The 22,812-nt window shown below is 46.6% G+C and overlaps 1 protein-coding gene across 2 annotated transcripts in view; it reads right to left on the reverse strand.

Annotated features, from left to right (window-relative positions):
• The window catches only part of LOC147606445 (DNA-directed RNA polymerase 2A-like), a 128,950-nt gene that overhangs the window by 75,496 nt on the left and 30,642 nt on the right, over positions 1–22,812 (reverse strand). For both annotated transcript variants that reach the window (XM_086791846.1, XM_086791847.1), the window contains exons 4-7: positions 6,500–6,563; positions 6,343–6,401; positions 5,720–5,837; positions 5,459–5,572 (exon numbers count right to left, since the gene is read on the reverse strand). In XM_086791846.1, the coding sequence (XP_086647972.1) occupies positions 5,459–5,572; positions 5,720–5,837; positions 6,343–6,401; positions 6,500–6,563 (355 nt within the window). The remainder of the gene's footprint in view (positions 1–5,458; positions 5,573–5,719; positions 5,838–6,342; positions 6,402–6,499; positions 6,564–22,812) is intronic.

Here is a 22,812-nt window from a genome sequence, read left to right on the forward strand (position 1 = left end):
ATCACATCCCGTAAGTGGTGCTACGAGGAAGTCTTCATGATCCAAATATCCCTGTATCTATATGTGAAGCTTCCCAATGATGGGAGTGACCTTAACTTCCTTGCCCTCAAAGGCAGCATCTACATGAAAGTCCATGCCTAGTTCCTCGGGCTTTAACCCAAGAGCAGCAGCCATCTCTATGGATATGAAGTTATCTGTTGAGGCATTATCAAAAAGGAATAAAGCTGTTTGGTCCTTTAACTTGCCCCAAGCTTTGCATAAAATTCTGCTCTTTGGTTCATGTGCAATGTAACCCTGAACATCAAGTATAACATTCACACTCGGTTTGGCATCTTGCACATTATTCTTTTTGAGATTTCGGGGACATTGAGCTTTCATGTGATCTTTGCTCCCACATGTGAAGCACTTCCCCTCTCTCATGCTATCAAAAATATGATGTCTAGACAGCTTAGAATCATCCTTTTTACCCCCCGGCTTCTTTTCTAAGCCCCCCTTTGTATCCTTGGACTCATTAGACATAAACTTAGGTGGCTATCCACCCTTTTTCTGCTCATTTCTAGCTCTGAATTAAAATAGTGGCCGCATATATGAGCTCCTGTAAGGTGTTGGGGGGATACACTACAAGGCTCTTTTGAATGATTCGTTGCAACCCTGACTCAAACTTTCTATTCTTCTCGTCCTCACTAATCGTCATGAAAGGTGTGACTTTGAGAAGAATCCGCCGAAACTTTGAAACATAAGAGGAAACGGATTTGCCTTCATCCTGTGTTAGCCAATCCCATTCCTTTCGTACATCCTTCTCGAAGTGAGGAGGGAGGAACTCATCATAAAATTGCTCTTTGAAAGCACTCCATGTCCGGGCAGCTGTCCTATCCAAAAGCTTTGCCATCCACCGATCACTTGCAGTCTCTTTAAGATGCATACCCACATGCCTGAGCATAGATTTCTTGGTAAATTCCTAAGTGCAAAAGGCTATTTCAAATTGCCTTATGAAAGCAAGTGCCTTGGTAGTATCCAACTTTTCATTATAGCTCTCGAATTTGAAGTCCTTGTCCCCTGACTTGAACTCTTTGGCCTTCTTGCTATGACGAGGATCCCGACGCTCTAATACATCATCCTCCTCATCATGTCTACGATGGCAACCACTCTGGATGGAACTTTAGGAGCAGGAACATACCTAGAAGGTGGAGACACCACCAACAATGCATGAAGATCTTTTGCATCTCTCAAATGGACTGAAAACCCCTCATCATCCCCTCGAGCTACATGTCGATGTACATCGTCTCCTCGGGCTGCACGCCCCCTCATATCTGTTGCATGGGCTGCAAGCCCCCTCAAAACACTTGCTTGGGCTGAATGCCCACTTACATCACTTTCTCGGGCAGCATGCCCTCTTACATAACTGGTACAGGTTGCATGCCCTCTCACATCCCTGGAGCCGGCTGCATGCCCTCTCACAACATCATCGGATTTCCCTTCACGGGATAGCCTACGAGACTGCCGTGTGAAGACCCACTTGCCCTCATCATCGGAAACAACATCACCACGGCTTTTAAATAAGCAACAGCCAACTCTCGAGGTTTGTCGATTCCCATCTGTTAGGCAATTGCATCAAAAGTGACCACATCAACCTTGACATGAGACTTTGATTCAATGACCCTCTGTACATCAAGATCTCTTTGCAAAGCACGGAGCTCTTCAAGCTCATTCATCAAGGCATCAATATCCTGCTGATCCTCAGCCCTAGCAGACAACGGTGGATCGTTATCCGCCAAAGCCCCAACATGATCCATGTCTCTATCTTCTTCCCGCATGCGGCGAGTACGGGTGATAAGAGTCCTCCACAGAATGATCTGACTGGCTGGCCATAATGTATCTTCCAGCTTTTCAGAAAGAAAAGAATTTTCCATGCCCCGGAATCGCTCTCTACCAGTTCCCCAAGTATGATACCGAATAGATTGCAAGGCTGCAACAGTGCCCCTACTCAGACAGGAGGGCCACGAAATCTTTCCACACGCTCACTGCCGCTTAAACCAAAAGTAACCTCTTTCGAGGCACAACAATAAGACGAGGGCTACCTCAGAATCCTTACAGCCATATCCAGCATCATATTACGCACAACTGTGTAGAAAGCCAGGCTCTGATACAACGGAAGGGCAACTGTAAATGGAAAATCTTATCAATCATGAAATTTTGAAATACACATAAGCATGCCAGATAAAAGAAGATGACAAATCTGCACAGTACACCACACTAGGGGCCAGAAGATGGGCTCCCCTCTCCCCCCCCAAACCATGGTTAGATTACCAAAAGGAGTCTGCTTCCAATACAACTTTGCGGATGCCCAAGGTTCACTACTAGCTGCACCTATTTCTTCCAATACAATATGAAAACAAGAAAACATAACATAAACTGAATTTGCTGACAATTCTCAGCACAAGTGAGCATTCGTGGCATCAAGCACATGCAGGACAACTATGGACAGCCCATAGCAATCCCACATCAGCCCGGGACAACTCAACACCATCGTCTTCTTCATGTCTGGCTCATAGAGCAAGTTGATCAGCCCTCACAGGCTGTTTACAGCAATCAACCAGCCCTCAGTAGCCACAGAAGAAATTGACCAGCAGCAGTACACAAGCTTCCAAGCCCCCAGTCAGAAGGAAAACTATCCAGGTGCACACGACCAGCTCTTCCTCTCTGTTTTTATCATCTGTCCAGCCTCTGTTCAAGCTGTAAATCAGCCGGCCATCAGTAGAGAACATGCAAAAGAGGTCGGCCAGCACCTCCCATGCACCTGTTAGGTTTTTGTCGTGGTAGAAGGCTGCAAACAGCCTGTAGAAGCAGTCGACCAGCTCCCATGCACTAGAAAAAGCAAGCGCCTCACATAAAACTAAAGTCTTACTCAAGATTAAAGCTCCTTCGCCAATTTTAGCTTCCACGTGTGCTTTTTAGGTCCAGAAGGGGGCGCCTACTTAAAGGAGGCCCAAATACTGTCCAGTGCCCAGCTTTTGGCCGCCACGTGTATTAAATAAGTCTTGCTCAATGTGTACTCACTTATAAATTATCTAGTCACTTATAAGTGAGTGTGAACCTGCACCAATAATTATTAGCATGTAAACTCATAAAGTTATAAATTGAGTTTTTGGGGATACTTACCACCTGCAAAACACATGTAGACCACCTCTCAGTCCCAAACAGGTGTGCACTACACGTCCACAGGGTGCCTAGGCGTCCCTAGCCCCATGAACAACGCAGGCACAAATCTCAGGCATTGTCTAGGCAAATAAGACGAGTCATCCAAAGATAAAATCAAAGTCATGCACACACATGAGTGCAGCTAGACTGAAAGAAACACCCATCTGCTCAGTTGTATCCGATAAAATGTCCAGGGCTCATGATCCTTCCAGAACCTTCCTAGAACATAAATACAAAAGATCTCCAGGATAGCTAGTCCCAGGAATTACATCATGTCAAGCTCCATGAGCCATAAATGTACACCATGTTAGGCCCAACAAGCCACACATGTACTATCATGTCGGGATACACCAGCCATACATGTATTGTCATGTCACGCTCCACATGCCACACAAACACACGATGTCAGGCTAAACCAGCCATACATGTATGTCATGTTAGGCTCCACATGCCACACATGAACAGTAGAAAAATAGAAGTTGTAAGGAATTTTTTGACAAGGTACATGGGGGCTGCCCACTCCTCCCTAGACGCTAGGTGAGGTGAAAGAAAGATGTAGAATTGTACACCCTCCGGAGATCAAGGCACACGGGTGAAGACGGAAGCCAACCCGATGCGCGATGAAGTAAGGGGGAGAGAGGCTAATGGAGCAAGTGCACAATGCTACCACTAGTCCGGGGTACGGACAAATACAAAAATTAGGTAGGGATGCTGCAAAAAAAAAATGTGTTAAACTACAGGAAGGGAGGGCTAGAAAAAAAATGAAAACGATGGCTGATAGTCTTCCTGTAGAGTGTAGAAGCAAGAGTCTAAGAACCTCATCACTTTGAAACCATGAGAGAATGGTTGAAGGTAGCAAAAGCGGAAGTAGAGGAGAGACTTGGAGCAGCCAACAATGATCCAACACTTGAGCAAAAGGATGAATGAATTAAATGGCAAAAAGCCGATTCTTATATACAACACAAATAGCCAAGTCGGCTAGTAGAAGAAACCCACGACTGGTAAACCTACGACTCCGGAGGAGAAGAGTCTCTTCCCCCTTATGATCATGTGATTCCTGCTCTTAAATGAGGCGAGTCTGTATTTAGCCCATCGTGGTTGTATGATGCATCTGACCCTCTGTGGCCGTTTTTCTTTAACTAATAGAAGCATCTTTTTCCCGGAAAAAAAAATACATCAGAGAAATATGTTGCATAAATGGTGCAATAAATGGGATAAATGTTGGAGATGAATTCAGTCCAACAATTGTTGCTGCAAAGTTGTTATGCCTTCCGGCAAGAAGACCAAGCCAAGGTTGCAACTTGTGACTACAGAAGGATCTACTGAAGGAAAAATGAAGAAAGAAATTGAAGAAGTTTTGGACAGACTGAGGTGGAGAGTTTACATCAGGTGAATTCAATACCTACTTCATGGAGCATGGGATCAAGAGACACTTGACCAGTGCTCATACTCAACAGTCAGATGATGTGGCAGAAAGGAAAAACTGCAAAGGTGTGCATGCAAACTCAGGAGGGAGCTGGAAGCTAAGAGAAAGAGAGAGAATGAGATTAAAACAAAGGCGAGTTTGTTTTTGAAGTACAAGAGGCCAGTAGTAGACTGGTAATACATGTGCTTTGTGTCGCTGCAGGTGTCATTTAGCGACACAGAATTGGGGTTCAGCCTTCGTATGTAGTCCTTTGACATGTTTGGGTAGTTTGCCTCATTGCGGAAGGCCTGCCAAAGTGCACATTATTTATTATGATTCTATTGAACCACCACCTCAAATCCACTTGCACTGCATAAACTACTACATGTGTGATCATCTAATCAAAAAGGCAATCCTTCAGAGGCCAAAAGCCTGACCACACATGATCTCAAGTGCATATAATTGTCCCTGCCTCTAGACCAGGCATCGCACAACTTATGTCATAAATTAAACTTTCCAAAAGCATATGCCTTATCCCAAAAAGGATCTCATGATGAATACCCCTTCTATTGCATTTTTAAAAGATCTTTACTACATGAAGAGGCATTGCATTTTTCCTATAGCTTGTTTGGAAACTAGACTATAACCATGGACTTAGGAAAGCAAGCTCAAATAAAATGTTAAGGTGGATTAAAGTGTGAAATAATTAATCAAGAACAAAGACATTTCATAAAGCCATGCTACAAGTGCATAGATATCGTCACAGAGCAAACCTTCTAAACAAACCACAAGAAAACTCATGCATGTTTAAACTTTGACAAGAAAACAAAAATTGCAAAAAAAAGATAAGTTTACATTGTCACGGTCTACAAGGTCTCCTAGGTGCCCTCCATCTGCCCAAATTTTCTCTACCACATCAAGCACCCGTACGTTTATCCTCCAAGGTGTTCTCCCAAGTATGTCCAATGCCTGGAAAAACAAATGTTTGCCTTATGATAGTAGATACATATTGCTATTAAGATATAAAACAACAAATTGTTTGCAAGTACAAAAATTATATAGATTGCCACACATTGTCGTGTGTTTCACAAACTCAACACCTCAGACCAATCTTACATCAAAAACCCCTCTCAACTTTGCCTTAGGAGTCCTTGTCAAGGCAAACTGCTGGATCCGTGCTCCATGTATACGCATCAAGCGGCTTCTAAGGACCATATACCCGCCCTTTTTGTATCTAGGAAAAAGAAAATGATGCGTTAGATTGCAAAACAATCTGATCAAATATAGCTCAAAGGAGACAAGAACACCCAATCTCTTTTGAAGTCAGCACAATAACAGCTTTCACAACACCTTGCTTGACTGCCCATGCAGTGGCACAATACCCTTACTAAATCCAGATGCACAAACATGTAGCATTGTACCCTGTAACTGAGCTGGCATTGCTGATGAGGTTAGACTTATGCCTAAGTGTAGCCTACAAATGTTTTATGGCACTTCAAATATGGGAGCTAGTGTGAAAGGACCAAGTTGGTACAAAGAGTATCTTTCCATTAAGGTTGGCTAGACACAACCTGGATACCCTTCCCTGCTTGCCCCATTGCATAGGCATGAGTGGTGGCATGTACAAGTAGGATAGGCGCCCAGGCTGAGGCACTAGCACCCATCTATTTCCAGCCAAAGACGGCCCACCATACTTTTACACAAAAACATCACAAAAAATGTTTAAAATGAATACTCACGATGTCCATTTGACAGGCTCCACCAGCATTGGCATGTAAGGCATCTCCACGAACCTTGCCTGTTATAAAGATGACAGTTAATTCCTGCTGGGGAAGAGCATGCTAAGAACAACTTGCACTCTTAAAGTCCAATAAAAAGCAAAGAATGCCAACTTACCGACTTCTCTAATGAGCTCCATACAAGCGGGTGACAAGTGAGTACTCCAATTTGTCGAGTGACCCTACAGAGAGGAAGCATTCCAGTAATAAAATATCCAACACGATCTTAATAACACAACAGAAGGTTGTGATTGGAACTGATTTTATGGAGCTTGGCCTATAGAAGGCAATCCTCCCGACTAGTGTACCTTTACATTACAAAATTACATCCCTGGACAACCATCACTTAACTATAACTAGTCCATCCTTTGAAAGGCACTCGACCATCAAAGCAGGTCTTCAATTTTCTAGCAACCATCTATATTCCAGAGTCCTACTGCTATTATCGTTCTTCAGAGATTACATTCCCTTCATTCCTATCCGAGGAAAAATAATGCATTAAAAAAAGGCTGCTCCTACAAAAAGCTATACCATATGAGCACACGGTACTATATATACATGGCAAAAAAGGACAAATTCCCTTCATTCGTATCCAAGGACAAACAATGCATATAAAAGGCTGCTCCTACAAAAAGTTATACCATCTGAGCACACGGTACTATAGAGACATGGCAAAAGAGCACAAAGAACAGGGTAAAGGCCCCATAATCTAAAGAACACGAGAGCCCAATGGAGATTGACAGGAGTTTAGCCTCTCAACTGTGGGAAGAAGCCCAGAGATGGTCCTTTAAATGAACATGGAATAAATTCGTGGTACCAAAGACACTTAAAATTACGTAACTGTGAACACCTCCACAAGGTGACCAGTACGAAGGGCAGAGGGCCTGCAGCCTAGACAGGTGCCGAGCAGCAGTTCTTGATGGTGTCATTAGGGTTGGGGAAAGGCAAGGACTATGGTGGCTCAAATGACAAAGATAGCCATAGTGGAAGGGTACAGGCAGTAAGAGAGAGAGAGAGAGAGAGAGAGAGAGAGAGAGAAACTCAATGCTTTAGAGAGAGATGATTGCACGACTCAATGTAGATTGATTGATATTTTGAAGTGCACCAAGTACATGCTTTTATAGGTTGCAAACCTTATCTTTGACTCACATAAATCACATGCACATATAAGCATATGACACATGTCATGCACTTAACTTATCCAGTTATAAGAGTGTGTTCACACCTATGCAGGTGTTCACACACACATATGCATGAATAAGGCTACATACACATACATAGGAACACATTACCCTTTGGGGGAAGTACACACATGGATACACACACGAGCCTCCAAAATACCCAACAAACCCCCCTTCGGAGCGAAGGTGGAGTGACCTAAGATAACCTTCATCATGCCATATAATGGCCCCCGGGCTGCACCATGTCTCCTATTAGATGTGTTTTCCAAGACAACTCAGTGGCTCAAGTCTCAGCATGGTTCATGGGTTGAACTGAGCACACTCACGGCTTTATGTTCAAACATGACCAAAGGCTCCAAGTCTAAGCATGGATGCATGACAACTCAAAAGTCTAGGGGACCAAGGCACCTACATCTTGGAACTTCCCTTGCAGGCCTGATTTGTGGGAGCTCCACCCATAGCAGCTAGATACTTGAGTCTACTCATGAGAAAACCCTCCTTACTCTAAACAAAGTAAACATTGGAGATGGAGCCTAAGACAATACAAACATTTAGATAGGAAAACATAACACACACAAGATTATTTTGTAGATTTTGGGCAAAGAACCTGACTCACACACATTGTCACATGCACTCTGCACTGTAGTGCATGGTGACAAGATGCTCATCATCCGTGCAAAATTGTGCAATAGTAGAACCCTTTAGGATTTGATATTTGTCGTACATCGTGACCCCATTGTAATCCTCAGTCCAGGATATGTCAGGCACGAGCTACGTAGGTCATTCCTCAACCTTAGAGAGTCAATCAGTCAGTCAAAGTCCCTTAACCCACTTGGAGAGAATCATTCATGCATATAGAAGTCATAGAAGCCTTAGGGTTTGCATCAAAACATGTTTGCATTTTGCATATAGACCATTGCAAAAGCCTCAGAATATGATTCAGTATTTTATCCTATTCATCTGGTATTTTTCCCATAATTTTCCAGCATTTTATCATCATTATTCTATTTATCTAGTCGTGTAGCTTTAGGAAGCCAATCGGCCAGCTTTACAGCCAACCGACCAGCCCATAAACTGCATATAAAAAGCATTGTTTCCCATCATTCCATCATCATCTCATAATCAGCATTCAAGCATTTCAGTCTTCAACTACTTGGAGCTTCATCGCTTGAGCATATAGAGCATACTTCAGCAAACACATCAGCCCATATTCAGCCAAGGAAGGAAGAGCTACAGCACCTCTGTTTTCAGCCTTCATGCAAAATTCAGCATCCATATATATCATCGTTTTGCTACAGCTCTCAAGAAAATTCTCTAATTATTGGATTTCCACGAGCCTTTAGTTGTGTTTTGCTAGCCAATGGAGGTGGGCTTGGGACACTATTGCAACAAGGACACTGGATTTCCTACAAGAGCCGGAAGCTCAATGGTATGGAGATGCACAATCCACATACAATCAAAAGAGCTGTTCACAGTGGTGCAAGCCCTTTAGGTGGTAGCACTGTTTGATTGGTGTCGAAATCTGAATACATACATGCACATCATCAATCACTCAAGTATCTACTCACACAAAGCCAACAAGATTTATCTCTACATCAACTTTTTCGATGCCATTTTCCGTCCACACAAAGCCAATTCAAACAATGGCAGGTTGCTAGAATGAGTATTTTGTGCTAATGAAGAGTATGTATGCTACGAACCCGGATTTCAAGAACCATTGGAACAAGTGCTTGCATGGCATTGCTTTGGAGTACCGCTTCAAAATGCACCTGTCACCAACCTTTGTATTTTGACATCCAAGAAACCAGGAACAAAGGAGAATGCTCAAGGTTTATATTCCACTATAGGGAATTGAGTATTCTACAACCCGAGGGTTGTTGTATCCAAAAGGAGAACTTTGAGATTGAACAACACTAAATCTTTTGTAGAAGAACATGGGACTAGCCATCTCATGGAGGCACTGTTTATCAGTGAAGGAAATCAAAACTGAGTGGTGTTAAAACCAAGAAATTGGTGTCAAAACCAAGGAATTGTTTGTGCATTCATTTGTTTATTTGATTTATGCTTGTGAGCATATTTGTGTATGCATGCCAAGGGTCGAGGACGCCCGGTTAAACCCAAGGACGAGCATGTGTGCATGTGTTTGTGTCTTCTGACATATAACGAGTGCATGTTGATCTTGACAGGAAGAGAATCATGCTAGGAAACTCCTATCTGAGGGCGACTCTAGAGGTGCAAGGGGTGGGAGTATCTACCAGAGAGGTTTAACCCAAGGTCACTCTATGTGAAGGGTGAAAACCATGAGGGTAAGATGCTCCCCAAAGCCAAACACAAGAGAAGAGCAGGACATTCTGCATGAAGAACCATGTCTCAAGAACCAGAGAGAGAAGAGCGAAGCCCATTAAAAAAAAAGTAGAGAAAAGCAAGACCTAACAATTGTCGACAACTGTTTAATAAGTTTGGGGGGTGTCACCGAAGCATCAAAATGCAGGTTGCTAATAGAATGTTTAGAAAAAAAAATGAAAAAAATTGAAAAAAAAACTTTTAAAAAGTGACATGGTGTTGATGATGTGGCAAAGGTGACATGGCACTAGCACGTGGCAGGATAGCAATGCAAGGTGTTTTGGACTATAAATGAGTTTTAAAGCACTTTTCTCAAGTGCTTTTGGGCAAGAACTATAAATTCAGCTATTCTCTCATTGTTGACTCTTGAGACATGTAAAAAGACAAGAGAGCTCTCTAGCTCTAAGAACTTGTACTCAAGACTCCTCCAAGGAGTTTTATCTAATATAACTCGGAAGAGGGGGGGGGGAGGGGGGAGGGTCAGAGCGGCTATTTCGACCCCTAGAGTGGTGTCTTCTCTATCTACTCTCTCTTTTGTTTATTTTCAGATTTTCTCAAGGTTTTACGCAAGAAATTGTGTTTTCTTGAATGTAAGCTAAGTGACTGTGCCACAGCCCTTATGAATGCCTGTTTTGTGAAAGTATGCACCGGCAAAAGCGATCACAATAGACAAAGTAGGCAATGACCAAGTTCTATTATCATAGCATGAGATTACAAGGGGTTGAAGCAGCCAGTAAATGGGCAATAAACATATGCGTTGGGATTGGATTAATTATAAGGAAAAGGAGGCCTTTATATATTGGCAAAGGAGTGTTGGCCGACTAGCTCCTATGAACTTGGCCGACTGCAATTCAGCCCACGACTCAAAGAAAAAGCCCATGCCTTAAATACAAGCCCCTGTTCCCAACTTCCCACACATAGAGATGCACATATTTTAGCACCCCCTCTGCAGCTCAGTGTGTGCAAATGTTGGAAGAAGAAATACTAATGAAGAACCAACTGGATACTAAATACACCACGGGAAATGCACCTGCCAACTTGTCTCTTCAAAACACAATGCCACCCTGAACAGCAAAGAAATCTGCTTAGCTCCAAATGTGTGAAAAGCGCTACCAAAATAGGGTATTTTGCAGGTCGTGGAGAATTAAAGCAAGCCAACTGCCTGTATGAGCAAACGGACCAGCACCTAGAGGGCCTATAAAAGCATGGTGTTGGTGTTGGACTCACACACTCACACACACAAACCTGCACATTAGGGTTAGGTGCAAGATGGAGAAGCTCACACAGAAATGAGAGAGAGAGAGAGAGAGAGAGAGAGCCAAAAGTGTGGTAGCCACAAAATGCAAGTCAACCCTTGCATGTGTGTCACATCCATATAATATAGAAGTACAAAATATTATATGTAGAGTGTCCTTTCACACTTGATATCCAAGGGGAAAAACCACATGGGAAAAAGTGCCCTTGGTTAAGCCCTGTTCACACATAGCACTACCATAAGTGAGCATATGCCTACAAATCCCCTCTGTAGTGGAAGTGTGAATCTGTACAAGGTAGCAGATCACTCTCTGTATGAGAGTAAGTCCAAAGCTTTGCGGAAAGCTTCAAACTTTTCTCGAGGTAAAGCCTTTGTGAATAGATCTGCAACATTATCCTGTGTAGGGCAGTAAGATAAACTGATCTCCCCTCCATGTAACCTCTCTCTGACATAGTGATAATGAATCTCAATGTGCTTGGTACGTGCATGAAATACAGGATTTCGTGCCACGGCCATAGCACTCTGGCAATCAGTGAGAATGGTGTGGGTGTCTGCTGACACTGACGAAGATCCGCCACAATAATCTCCTCAACCATACACAATCTACTGTAGCTGTGAAGACTGCGCCTGTAGCAACAGTGGGTTGCTTTTTACTCAACCAAGATATGCATGAACTGCCAAGAAAAAAACAATTCCCACTGGTGGATTTCCTGGTATCATAATCACCAGCCCAATCTAAATCACTGTATGCATAAAGCTGCAAGCTGCCCCCCCTAGGATAGAACAAACCAAGATCCAGGATACCCTGAAGATAACGAAAAATGCGTTTGACTGCTTGCCAATGCTTTGTGCTTGGGCTGTGCATGAATTTGCTCAACAAAGACACCCCAAAAGATATGTCTGGCCTCGTGTTACACAAGTAATTGAGACATCCCACTGCCTGGCTGTAAATGCCGGCCTCAAAGGGCTCTCCAATATCATGCATAGTAAGCCGTACACCTGGTTCTACTGGAGTAGAAATGGGCTTACATGTGAAACCTTTTTAGCAAACTTTATATGTACTTAGTTTGCTGCATAACAATGCCATCATCTGTATGCATAAACTCTATGCCAAGATAGTAGTGTAAAGGCCCCAAATCTGACATATCAAATTCAGCTTTCAAATCTGAAATTTGTGCTTTGCTAGTACCTATAATGAGCATGTCATCTACATACAAGATGACTATGAGAATATCAGCAACGGTTTTCTTCACATACAATGTGCTTTCAGCTGGACTATTCACATAACCTTGGCTGGTTAGATGAGCATGTATTTTATCATACCAAGCTCTTGGAGCTTGCTTTAACCCATACAATGCTTTGTGTAACCTGCATACTTTATGTTCCTCACCAAGAACTACAAAACCAATGGGCTGATTTACATATACTTCCTCCTATAAATCCCCATTAAAGAATGCAATTTTGATGTCCAATCGATGCACTTTCCATCCTTTATGTGCAGCCAATGCAATCACTGATCTTATTGTGGTCATTCTCGAAGTAGGAGCAAAAGTCTCCTCATAATCTATTCGCTTTTTCTAGGAGTAGCCTTTAGCCACAAGTCTTACTTTGTACCTGTCAATAGTACCATCAGACCTCCTTTTGACTTTGTACACCCACTTTGTTCCAATGACATGCATTTCCGCCACGTGCATTTCCTTTTCTCTTTTGCAATCCGCTTCCTACATTCATTGATGTAGTGTCTAGGCTTATGGCAGTAGTGACATTTGCCGTTCTTTTTGGGCTTGTTTGCATCCCCTTTGTCAGACTTTTCACCACCAGAAGAGGACTGTATGTGGAACTGCACGTGGCGGAATCAAGGCCAGGCGGGGAATTGCACGTGGCGGAATCAAGGCCAGGCGGGGAGACGGGGGCGTAGCCTGTTGCAGCCAACGGTGACTGCGTGCACAACCGGCAACAGAGGGCGCAGCCACTGGGCAAGGAGGTGGCGGAGGTCTGCGCAGCCAGTGGGCGAGGAGGCAAAAAGCGGCGGCGGCGGCCCACTGAAGAGGCTGGGCGGAGGTTTGCGCACTAGCGCCGCCGGCTGGAGGTGTCGAAAAAGGGAGGCGCCGCCCATGGGCTGAGCGGCGGCGGTGCTCTCCCCACTAGTGCCACCGGCAATTGGCGGCCGAATCTGGCGGATGGAAGCAAACAAGTGACGGACGGACTGGCTCCGTCGACAGAATTTAACTGTAGAAGCGACGGAAACTCACAGTTTGCTGCAGATTTTAGGGATAGAACTCCATAGGCAGCCCCCAGCTCTGATACCAATTGTTGGTGTTGGACTTACACACTCACACACACAAACCTGCACATTAGGGTTAGGTGCAAGATGGAGAAGCTCACACAGAAATGAGAGAGAGAGAGAGAGAGCCAAAAGTGTGGTAGCCACAAAATGCAAGTCAACCCTTGCATGTGTGTCACATCCATATAATATAGAAGTACAAAATATTATATGTAGTGTCCTTTCACACTTGATATCCAAGGGGAAAAACCACATGGGAAAAAGTGCCCTTGGTTAAGCCCTGTTCACACATAGCACTACCATAAGTGAGCATATGCCTACACATGGGTTGTTTATTCAATTGTTGATCTAGTCATTCACAAAGGGTTGATGAATTCCAAAGGCCACGACAGCCAAAGGAAAGTCTACACCAAGTTGAAGGTGAAAGGTCAAGAACCAAAATATTTTTACAGATTTGCATCATTCTAATAAAGAAGATACACCATTCGTGGTGGGGGCCCTACACAGGGTATTCGGGACCCAATACTGTGTCCAAAAGAAGGTGCTGGACAGGGTCCTGAACCAACATGAAAAACAGTTGGAAAGCCTTCGCAAGGAGATACAAGGAAAGAACAACAGGATTGAAGAACTGACAACCCAAGTGAACCACCAGGAAGAGGTGATTCAGATGTTGAAAGAGACCCAGCTGCAACAAACAGGAATGCCAGAAGCTGCCCCAATGATAGGGGAACTCCGGACAGAAATGGAAGCCCTAAAGGCTTTGGTCAAGGACCACACACTGGAGGAAAGGGAACTGAATATTCAGGAGGGTTTAAGGACTGACTTGGAGTAGTTGAAAGCTGCGAGTGATAAGCTGCGGGAAGAACTGTAGACCACAAAGAAAGATTGGGTGGTGGTGGTGGCGAAGAAGCACAAACCCCCGCAGAGCATTATACATGAGACTCTCGAGGAGGAGAAACGCAAGAAGGATAGGGCCCTCCATGTGCGAGTACGGGGGCTACAGGCGGGGGCTTCCCCAAAGGAGGATGCCATGACACTTTGCCAGATGCTAGGAGTGGACGGGATCGCCCCCCCATTTGCAGACACATGGAGAGCAGGAAAGGATATGACACGAGAGCGACCCCTCATCATTAGATTCCCTGATGCCACCAGCACACATGCCTTCTTAGATAGGCGGGCTGCACTCAAGGGCACACAAGTGTACATGGGAGATGATCTCACTCCAGCACAGGTGGCACACCAGCATGAGGCGATGGTGACTGTTCATGAGGCCCGCAGAGCAGGCAAGTGGGCTATCTACAGGGATGGTAGAGTCACTATCACTGAGCACCGTCCCAAATAGGGACGCGGGGTCTATGAGACCAAACACCTTGGGTTGGCAGTATGGAACTGCAATGGCATGCTGTGGTCGAATCCAGGATGCTTGAGCGAGATTCTCAAAGGTAGGGATGTCATTTTTTTTACACAGACTCATCAGAGCCCTGAGAGGGGCTTACCATACATAGCCGGGTATGAGTGGGAGTCAGCTTTTCGAGGCAAGACCCATCAAGAAGAGTACGTGGCTCTGGGGGCGGGGCCCGGGGGGGGGGGGGGCTGTCCTTTTTAGATCCCATCTCCGACAGATTCTCAGCATCGTCCGAAAGGACGAGGATGCACGATATCTTTGGGTGCGGCTACAGCTTAGCAGTGACAGAGTCATCCACATTGCTGTGTGTTATTTTGTACAACACCACTCCCCTTACGCCGCACAGCATGGCCAGTCACCGTACTTACCATTATATGAGGATATCATGGAGTTCTCACAGCTGGGGAAGTCCTCCTACTCGGGGATTTCAACGCCAGGACGGGAGGTCAGCAGGTCCCACTACTCGATCTAGACGACCCTATCAAACTACAGGAGCTGGACATCACTGACACAGGGCTGCAGCAATCATCACAGGACCGTGAGGAGGTCACAGTGTCCGGGAGATATTTCTTAGAGCTGCGAGCTGCACATGGTCTCGTTATCTATAACAGGATGTCTCGATGGCCCTCCTCCGGCGCCCTCACCTGCTTCCCTCGCTCAGGAGGTACTACCACTGTGGACTACCTTATGGGATCTCCGGCTTTGGCACACCTTATCCCCGACTTCTCCATTCCGCCACCCCCTTTTGAAGCTGACCATGCCTACCTCTCTTTCACTCTTACTTGCACACCACCCGTCCCTCCACCACCTCCCCCCATCTCACATTACACTCAGGTCCTCTTTGATCACAAGCTTGACCTTGTTTACTTCAACCACATCTACCGCCAACTCCAGGATGTGGAACCTGATGTCCCCCTATCCACCCTCACAACACAACTCACCACCATACTCCACACATCCGCCACAGCTTCTTTCATATGCACGCGGCGGTCTACCGCCGCCAAGCCACCTTGCGGTTCCATGCCCCAGAACTGTTGGTATGATGACGAATGTCGGGCCACACGCTCCCATCTTAAGCATGAGGTACGGATTGGGTAAATCACGAAGCGCCAAGCGCAATGGATTTCTCAACGGCTCACCCGACGCAAGAAACGGGAGTTCTATGCTCGGAAAGAGGATGAGTTATACCGACTTTTCTAAGGGCCGAACTGCAAAGAGGTATGGAGGAAACTCCGAGAACATCGCCCTCCCACACCTATCACCTGCCCAGACACATGGCACTCCTATGCACGCTCCCTCTATCATATCCCCCATCAGCCACCCCTACCCCCACCACCAAACCCCCGCCCCACCACCTCCACCTTCTTCACAAAGGGCATGGTCCTCAAGGCCATTCGTAGACTACGCAATGGGCGAGCCCAAGATCATGAGGGACTCACTGCCGAGTACATCTCGCATGCCCATGATACCCTAGCGCCCCTACTAGCCTACATGTTCAATAGAGCCCTTTGTGAAGGATTTCCACCCTCTTGGTCCACCAACACCATCACCCCCAGGAGGTACATCACAGGAGATTTCCAGCACCACTGGGGTGAAACAGGGCTGCCCTCTATCACCCACTCTTTTCGGCCTCTACATTGACGAGATCTCGAGCTTCATTGATGGATTAGGTGGGGCTGGTCCCACAATGGCAAGCATATTGATCCCCATACTTCTTTATGCAGATGACATCGTCCTCCTCTCAAACTCAGCCGAAGGGCTTCAGAGACAGTTGGATACCTTACATGACTTTTGCACTCAACGGGACCTCTCTGTTAACCTTGGTAAAACCAAGGTAATGGTCTTCAATACCTCCCGCCCCATCACATCCAGATTGAGCTTCACATATAGAGGGGATCCTGTGGAGATTGTCTCATCCTATGTCTACCTTGGTGTCACTTTCAGTGGCCCACGCTTTACCATGCTTCCCGCAGCACATGCCAAAGTGACGCGGGGATATGCAGCCTTGAGCTTACTTGAGCGGCTTTCCAGGCACATTTCCAGGAGCCCAGGACGAAGGGCTGGCTTTTTGACACCCTCGTCACACCAGCCTTGATGTATGGAGCAGCTTTCTGGGGGCCAAATTTATCCGATGAGGATTGGCAGCGAGTTGAGAGGCCCCAGGTCATGATGTTCTCCCGTATGATCCGCAGCAAACCATCAGTCCCACACCAGATTATCCAAGCAAAGTTTGCTGCAGCCCCGATGGTAGTGGAGGCACTCTTCCAGACAGTCACGTACCTTCATCGCATCAGTCACATGGATCCCCATAGGTACGCGAGGCTTGCCCTGGAGTCCTCCAGACAGCTAGCACTTGAGGGGCACTCTGGAGTATGGTATGCACTGGTTTCCACTTGGTTCTCAGTATACGGGCTCTGCATGGACCGCCTACCCCCCCTTCAGTACAGTTTGGACTCCCCTTTTTATCTCACGAGGATACCAACCAGGGTATCCAGTCAGATCTTCTTAGCCTCTAGAGACACACATTGCACATGGATCACACCCCCGGAGCTCCCCACGAAGATGCACTTTTACAGAGACCACTTCCTCACACTCACTGAGAATGGATTCATCCAGCACTTGAGTGTTCACATGTCCCATGTCATGCGGATTGCGATTGGCCAGATACGGGTTTCTTCCCACCGCCTCAGAGTGGAGACAGGTAGAGCTGAGCGCATCTTCAGAGCCGGGAAGCTCGTACGGACACCCAGAGAGGAGAGGATATGCCGACTATGCCACACAGAGGTTGAGATGGAGGAGCATTACATATGCCGTTGCCCAGTATACTATGAGATCCGCGAGAGGTTTCACTATCTATTTCGTGAGGGATTCGGTCCACTCTCTTGGATCATTGACTTCCAGGACCAGCGTTGCCTGGGCCTCTTCCTGCTTGAGCTCCGCAGACACAGGGACACCTTCTTGAGACACATGCCCTAGCCACCCCGCCCCCTCCCTCGGCAGCCAACCATCACCAGTTTCTTCCGGACCCAAGAGGTGGAGGAAACCGACATAGTGGATCTTGTGGACCCTCCACGAGCTGCTCTGGACCTACCTCGCCCGAGAGGAGTTGCCTCGGACCGAGCCTTTGCAATCCAGCATGCCCGACGCCCTCGACCCCCCCCCCCCGGTCGGCCACGATCACCTCATCAGCTCCAGATCCAGGACATGCTCCACCGCCATCGAGCTACCTTTCCACGTGACACAGCTGAGGGAGACCTCTCGGCCATACTCGTCAACCCCATGCTTGACATTTTGGAGAGTGGTATACCATCTACTCGGAGAGAGATTCGGACCACTCACACAGGTGATACAGTTTGAGGATCAGAGGTGCTTGGCCATGTACTTGATAGAGCTCAGAGACACAGGGATGTAGTGTTGAGGAAGCATGTTGAGAGACAACCTCCGACAGGACACCTCATAGAGAGCCATCACAGATTTCTTTGTGGGACACACATCCACATCGGAATCCACTCCCCACAACAGTTCTTCTACTACGACATCAGAGCCCGCCACCCGTAACCATGCTCCAGCTCCACACCCCAAAGGAGTTCTTAACGACAGAGCTCGATCCATTCTGTGAGCCAGACATCCCCGACCCAGAGAATCAGGGCCCTCCACCACACAGAGATGGATTCGTGAGGTTCTCTGCCGACATGACACGCTCTCATCACGGAGGCCTGAGATTCACTCCACCATCAGATCGGTTTTGGCCGAGGCGGGTATCATCATTAGCTGATCACAGCATATCTCACTCTACACAAGATCATTTGTTGATCACATGTACTGTCACATGTTTTCATTTTACTTTTTCTTTCAGTTTTTCATGGCTCTGTATATCCATGGTACCATTGTATTACTTTTGGTCTCATAGACCCTTGGAGTCTTCCATAGACGTTAATATAACTCTCTCTCTCTCTCTCTCTCTCTCTCTCTCTCTCTCTCTCTCAACACACACACACACACACACACCCACCTGCCAAGAGACCACGACTACCCAGACACAGACCACCACTACTCCACAGGCCTAGTCTACCCAGATCCAGGCACGATACAGCAGAGCTATGGAGGAGAGAGTCTAGAGGCTACAACAGGGCACAACAGATGTCCTCCTCGCCCCATGCCCCATGTATGATGTACTACACCCCACCATTTCCATTGGGTGGAATTAGTGGTATACCACCTATCATGACTGTACATCTAAAGCATGCTAGACAATGACTGCATAGTGAGCTGCATATGACTAGGATAAGCTTTTCATTTCAGTTTTTCTTTCCATGATACTCAAGACATGGTCTGTTGTATACAGATTTGTCTCATAAGCCAATCTAGCCTTCCGTAGACGTTAATATATCTTTTATTTTTTTCTTTTCTTTTTCTCTCTCGCACAGCTTCTCCCCAACTTTTCCATCCCACCACCCCCCTTTGACGCTGACCATGCCTACCTCTCTTTCACTCTTACTTGCACACCACCCGTCCCTCCGCCACCACCCCCCATCTCACATTACACCTAGGTCCTTTTTGATCACAAGCTTGACCTTGTTTACTCCAACCACATCCACCGCCAACTCCAAGATGTGGAACCTATTATCTCCCTATCCACCCTCACATCACAGCTCACCACCATACTCCACACATCTGCCACCACTTCTTTCATCTGCACACGGCGGTCTACCGCCAAGCCACCTTGTGGTTCCTTGATGACGAATGCGGAGCCACACGCTCCCGTCTTAAGCATGAGGTAAAGCGCCAAGTGCAACGGATTTCTCAATGGCTCACCCAACGCAAGAAACGAGAGTTCTGCGCTCGGAAAGAGGATGAGTTATACCGACCTTTAGTAGGGCCGAACTGCACAGAGGCCTGAAGGAAACTCCGAGAACATCGCCCCCCCACACCTAGTACCTGTCTGGACACATGGCACTCCTATACACGCTCCCTATATCATATCATATCCCTTGTCAGCCACCCCTACCCCCACCACCAGATCCCCGTCCCACCACCTCCACCTTCTTCACAAAGGGCATGGCCCTCAAGGCCAGGATCATGAGGGACTCACTACCGAATACATCTCGCATGCCGATGATACTCTAGTGCCCCTACTAGCCTACATGTTCAATAGAGTCCTTTGTGAAGGATTTCCACCCTCTTGGTCCACCAACACCATCACCCCCATCCTCAAAGCTGGAGATCCACTTAATCCTAATAATTACAAGACGATCATGATTGTCCACACATTGGCCAAACTCTATGGATCAGTGCTAAAGGCGGAGCTCAATTCATTTGCAGAGAGACAGGGATGCAGAGCCTCAGGACATGCAGGCTTTCGGAGAAGCTACTCTACCCTTAACCACATCTTCACCCTCTGTGCCATCATCGAGGAGGGTAGAGCATGACATCAGAGGATTCACTGCTGCTTTGTTGATTTCCGCAAAGCTTTTGATATTGTACCTAGAGCCCGCCTCCTACACCGTCTACAAGAGATAGGAGTCCCATCAGACATGGTTTGGAGCATCATCGCCCTCTACGAGTCCGTCACTAGACGACTGAGAGCACCAAGAGGTACATCAAAGGAGATTTCCAGTACTATTGGGGTGAAACAGGGCTGCCCTCTATCACCCACTCTTTTTCGCCTTTACATTGATGAGATCTCGAGCTTCATTGACGGATCAGGCGAGGTTGGTCCCACACTAGCAGGCATATTGATCCCCATACTACTTTATGCCAATGACATCGTCCTCCTCTCAGATTCAGCCAAGGGGCTTTAGAGACAACTAGTTGGATGCCTTACACGACACTCAACAAGACCTCTCTCTTAACCTTGGTAAAACCAAGGTAATGGTCTTCAATACTTCTCACCCCTTCACATCCAAGCAGCACATGCCAGAGTGACATGGGATATGCAACCTTGAGCTTACTTGAGCGGCAATGCTTCCAAGCACATTTCCAGGAGCCCAGTACGAAGGGTTGGCTTTTTGACACCCTCATCACACCAGCCTTGATGTATTGAGCAGCCTTCTGGGGGCCAGATTTATCCAATGAGGATTGGCAACAAGTTGAGAGGCCCCACATCATGATGTTCTTCCGTATGATCCGCCGCAAACCATCAGCCCCACACTAGATTATCCAAGCAGAGTTTGCTGCAGCCCCAATGGTAGTGGATGCACTCTTCCAAATAGTCACATACCTCCATCACATCAGTCACATGGATCCCCACAGGTACCCGAGGCTTGCCCTAGAGTGCTCGAGACAGCTAGCACTTGAGGGCCACTCTGGAGTATGGTATGCATTAGTTTCCACTTGGTTCTCAGTATATGGGCTCCGCACACCCACCACCCCTTCAATACACTTTGGACCCCCCTTTTCTCTGCCTCTCTCACGAGGATACCAACCAGTTTATCCGGTTAGATCTTCTCAGCCTCTACACCCATTGCACATAGATCACACCTCCGGAGCTCCCAACGAAGATGCACTTCTACAGAGATCACTTCCTCACGCTCATTGAGGATGGATTCATCCAACAACCAGGCTACCTGAGTGTTCACAAGTCCCATGCCATGCGGATTGCGATTGACCAGATATGGGTTTCATGCCACCGCCTTAGAGTGGAGACAGACAGAGCTAAGCACATCTTCAAAGCCGAGAGGCTCATACGGAGACCCAGAAGAGAGGATCTACCGATTATGCCACACAGAGGTTGAGACGGAGGAGCATTGCATATGCCGCTGCCCAGTATACTATGAGATCCGCGGGAGGTTTAACTGTCTATTTCGTGAGGGATTTGGTCCACTCTTCAAGAGCCTTGACTCCCCGGACCAACGTTGCCTAGGCCCCTTCTTGCTTGAGCTCCACAGACACAGGGACACTTTCTTGAGAGAGCTTCAGCCCCAGCCACCCCACCCCCTCCCTCGCCAACCAACCATCACCAGTTTCTTCCGGACCCAAGAGGTGGAGGACACCCATACAATGGATCTTGTGGACCCACCTCGAGCTGCTCCGGACCTACCTCACCCGAGAGGAGTTACCTTAGACCAGGCCTCTGCACTCCAGCGTGCCCGACGCCCCCGGCCCCCCGGCCGTCGGCCACGATCTCCTCGTCAGCTCCAGTTACAAGACATGCTCCACTGCCCTCGAGCTACCTTTCCACGTGACATAGTTGAGGGAGACCTCTCGGCCATACTCAATAGCCCCATGCTTGATATTTTGGAGAGTGGTATACCATCTACTAGGAGCTGATGTTGCCCTCATGTTTCCATGTTCCTAGTGTTCCATGATGAGTTTCCATGGACAGTTTTGTATCACCCTAGTGAGATAGCTATGTTTATGTTTTGTTTCTGTTTTATTTTTCATTCCATGATGAGATATGCCATGGACATTATTCTATCACTTTGGTCACATAGGCCCATTAGGTATTTAGTAGATGCTTCACAGTTGTATCTAGACACATGCACACTTTTTCTTTTGTTTCTTTTCTTCCGATGACCGGAAGAACACAGTTGTATTATTTTTTGTCTCATAGGCCGACTTTGGCCTCTCGTAGACATTAATATATCTTTCTCTCTCTCTCTCTCTCTCTCTCTCTCTCTCTCTTGTGCGTTATCTTTGTCACGAAAGATTGCTGAATTCTGTCCATTGAAGTTACTGATTCTACCCATCAAGCTTCCGCATGTAATATTGGTATCAAAGCACAGGCGGAAGCAATCACAATAGACAAAGTAGAGAGAGACAGAAAGAGGGAGAGAGTAGGCAATAACCACGTTCTATTATCATAGCATGAGATTACAAGGGGTGGAAGCAACCAGCAAATGGGTGATAGAACATATGCACTAGGATTGGATTAATTACAACAAGGGAAAGGAGGCCTTTATATATACACGAAGGAGAGTTGGCCATATGAACCTCGCTGATTGCAATTTATCCCACGATTCAA

Source organism: Cibotium barometz, chromosome 57, assembly GCF_041138505.1.
Source record: "Cibotium barometz isolate CiBa-2024 chromosome 57, ASM4113850v1, whole genome shotgun sequence".
NCBI lineage: Eukaryota > Viridiplantae > Streptophyta > Polypodiopsida > Cyatheales > Cibotiaceae > Cibotium > Cibotium barometz.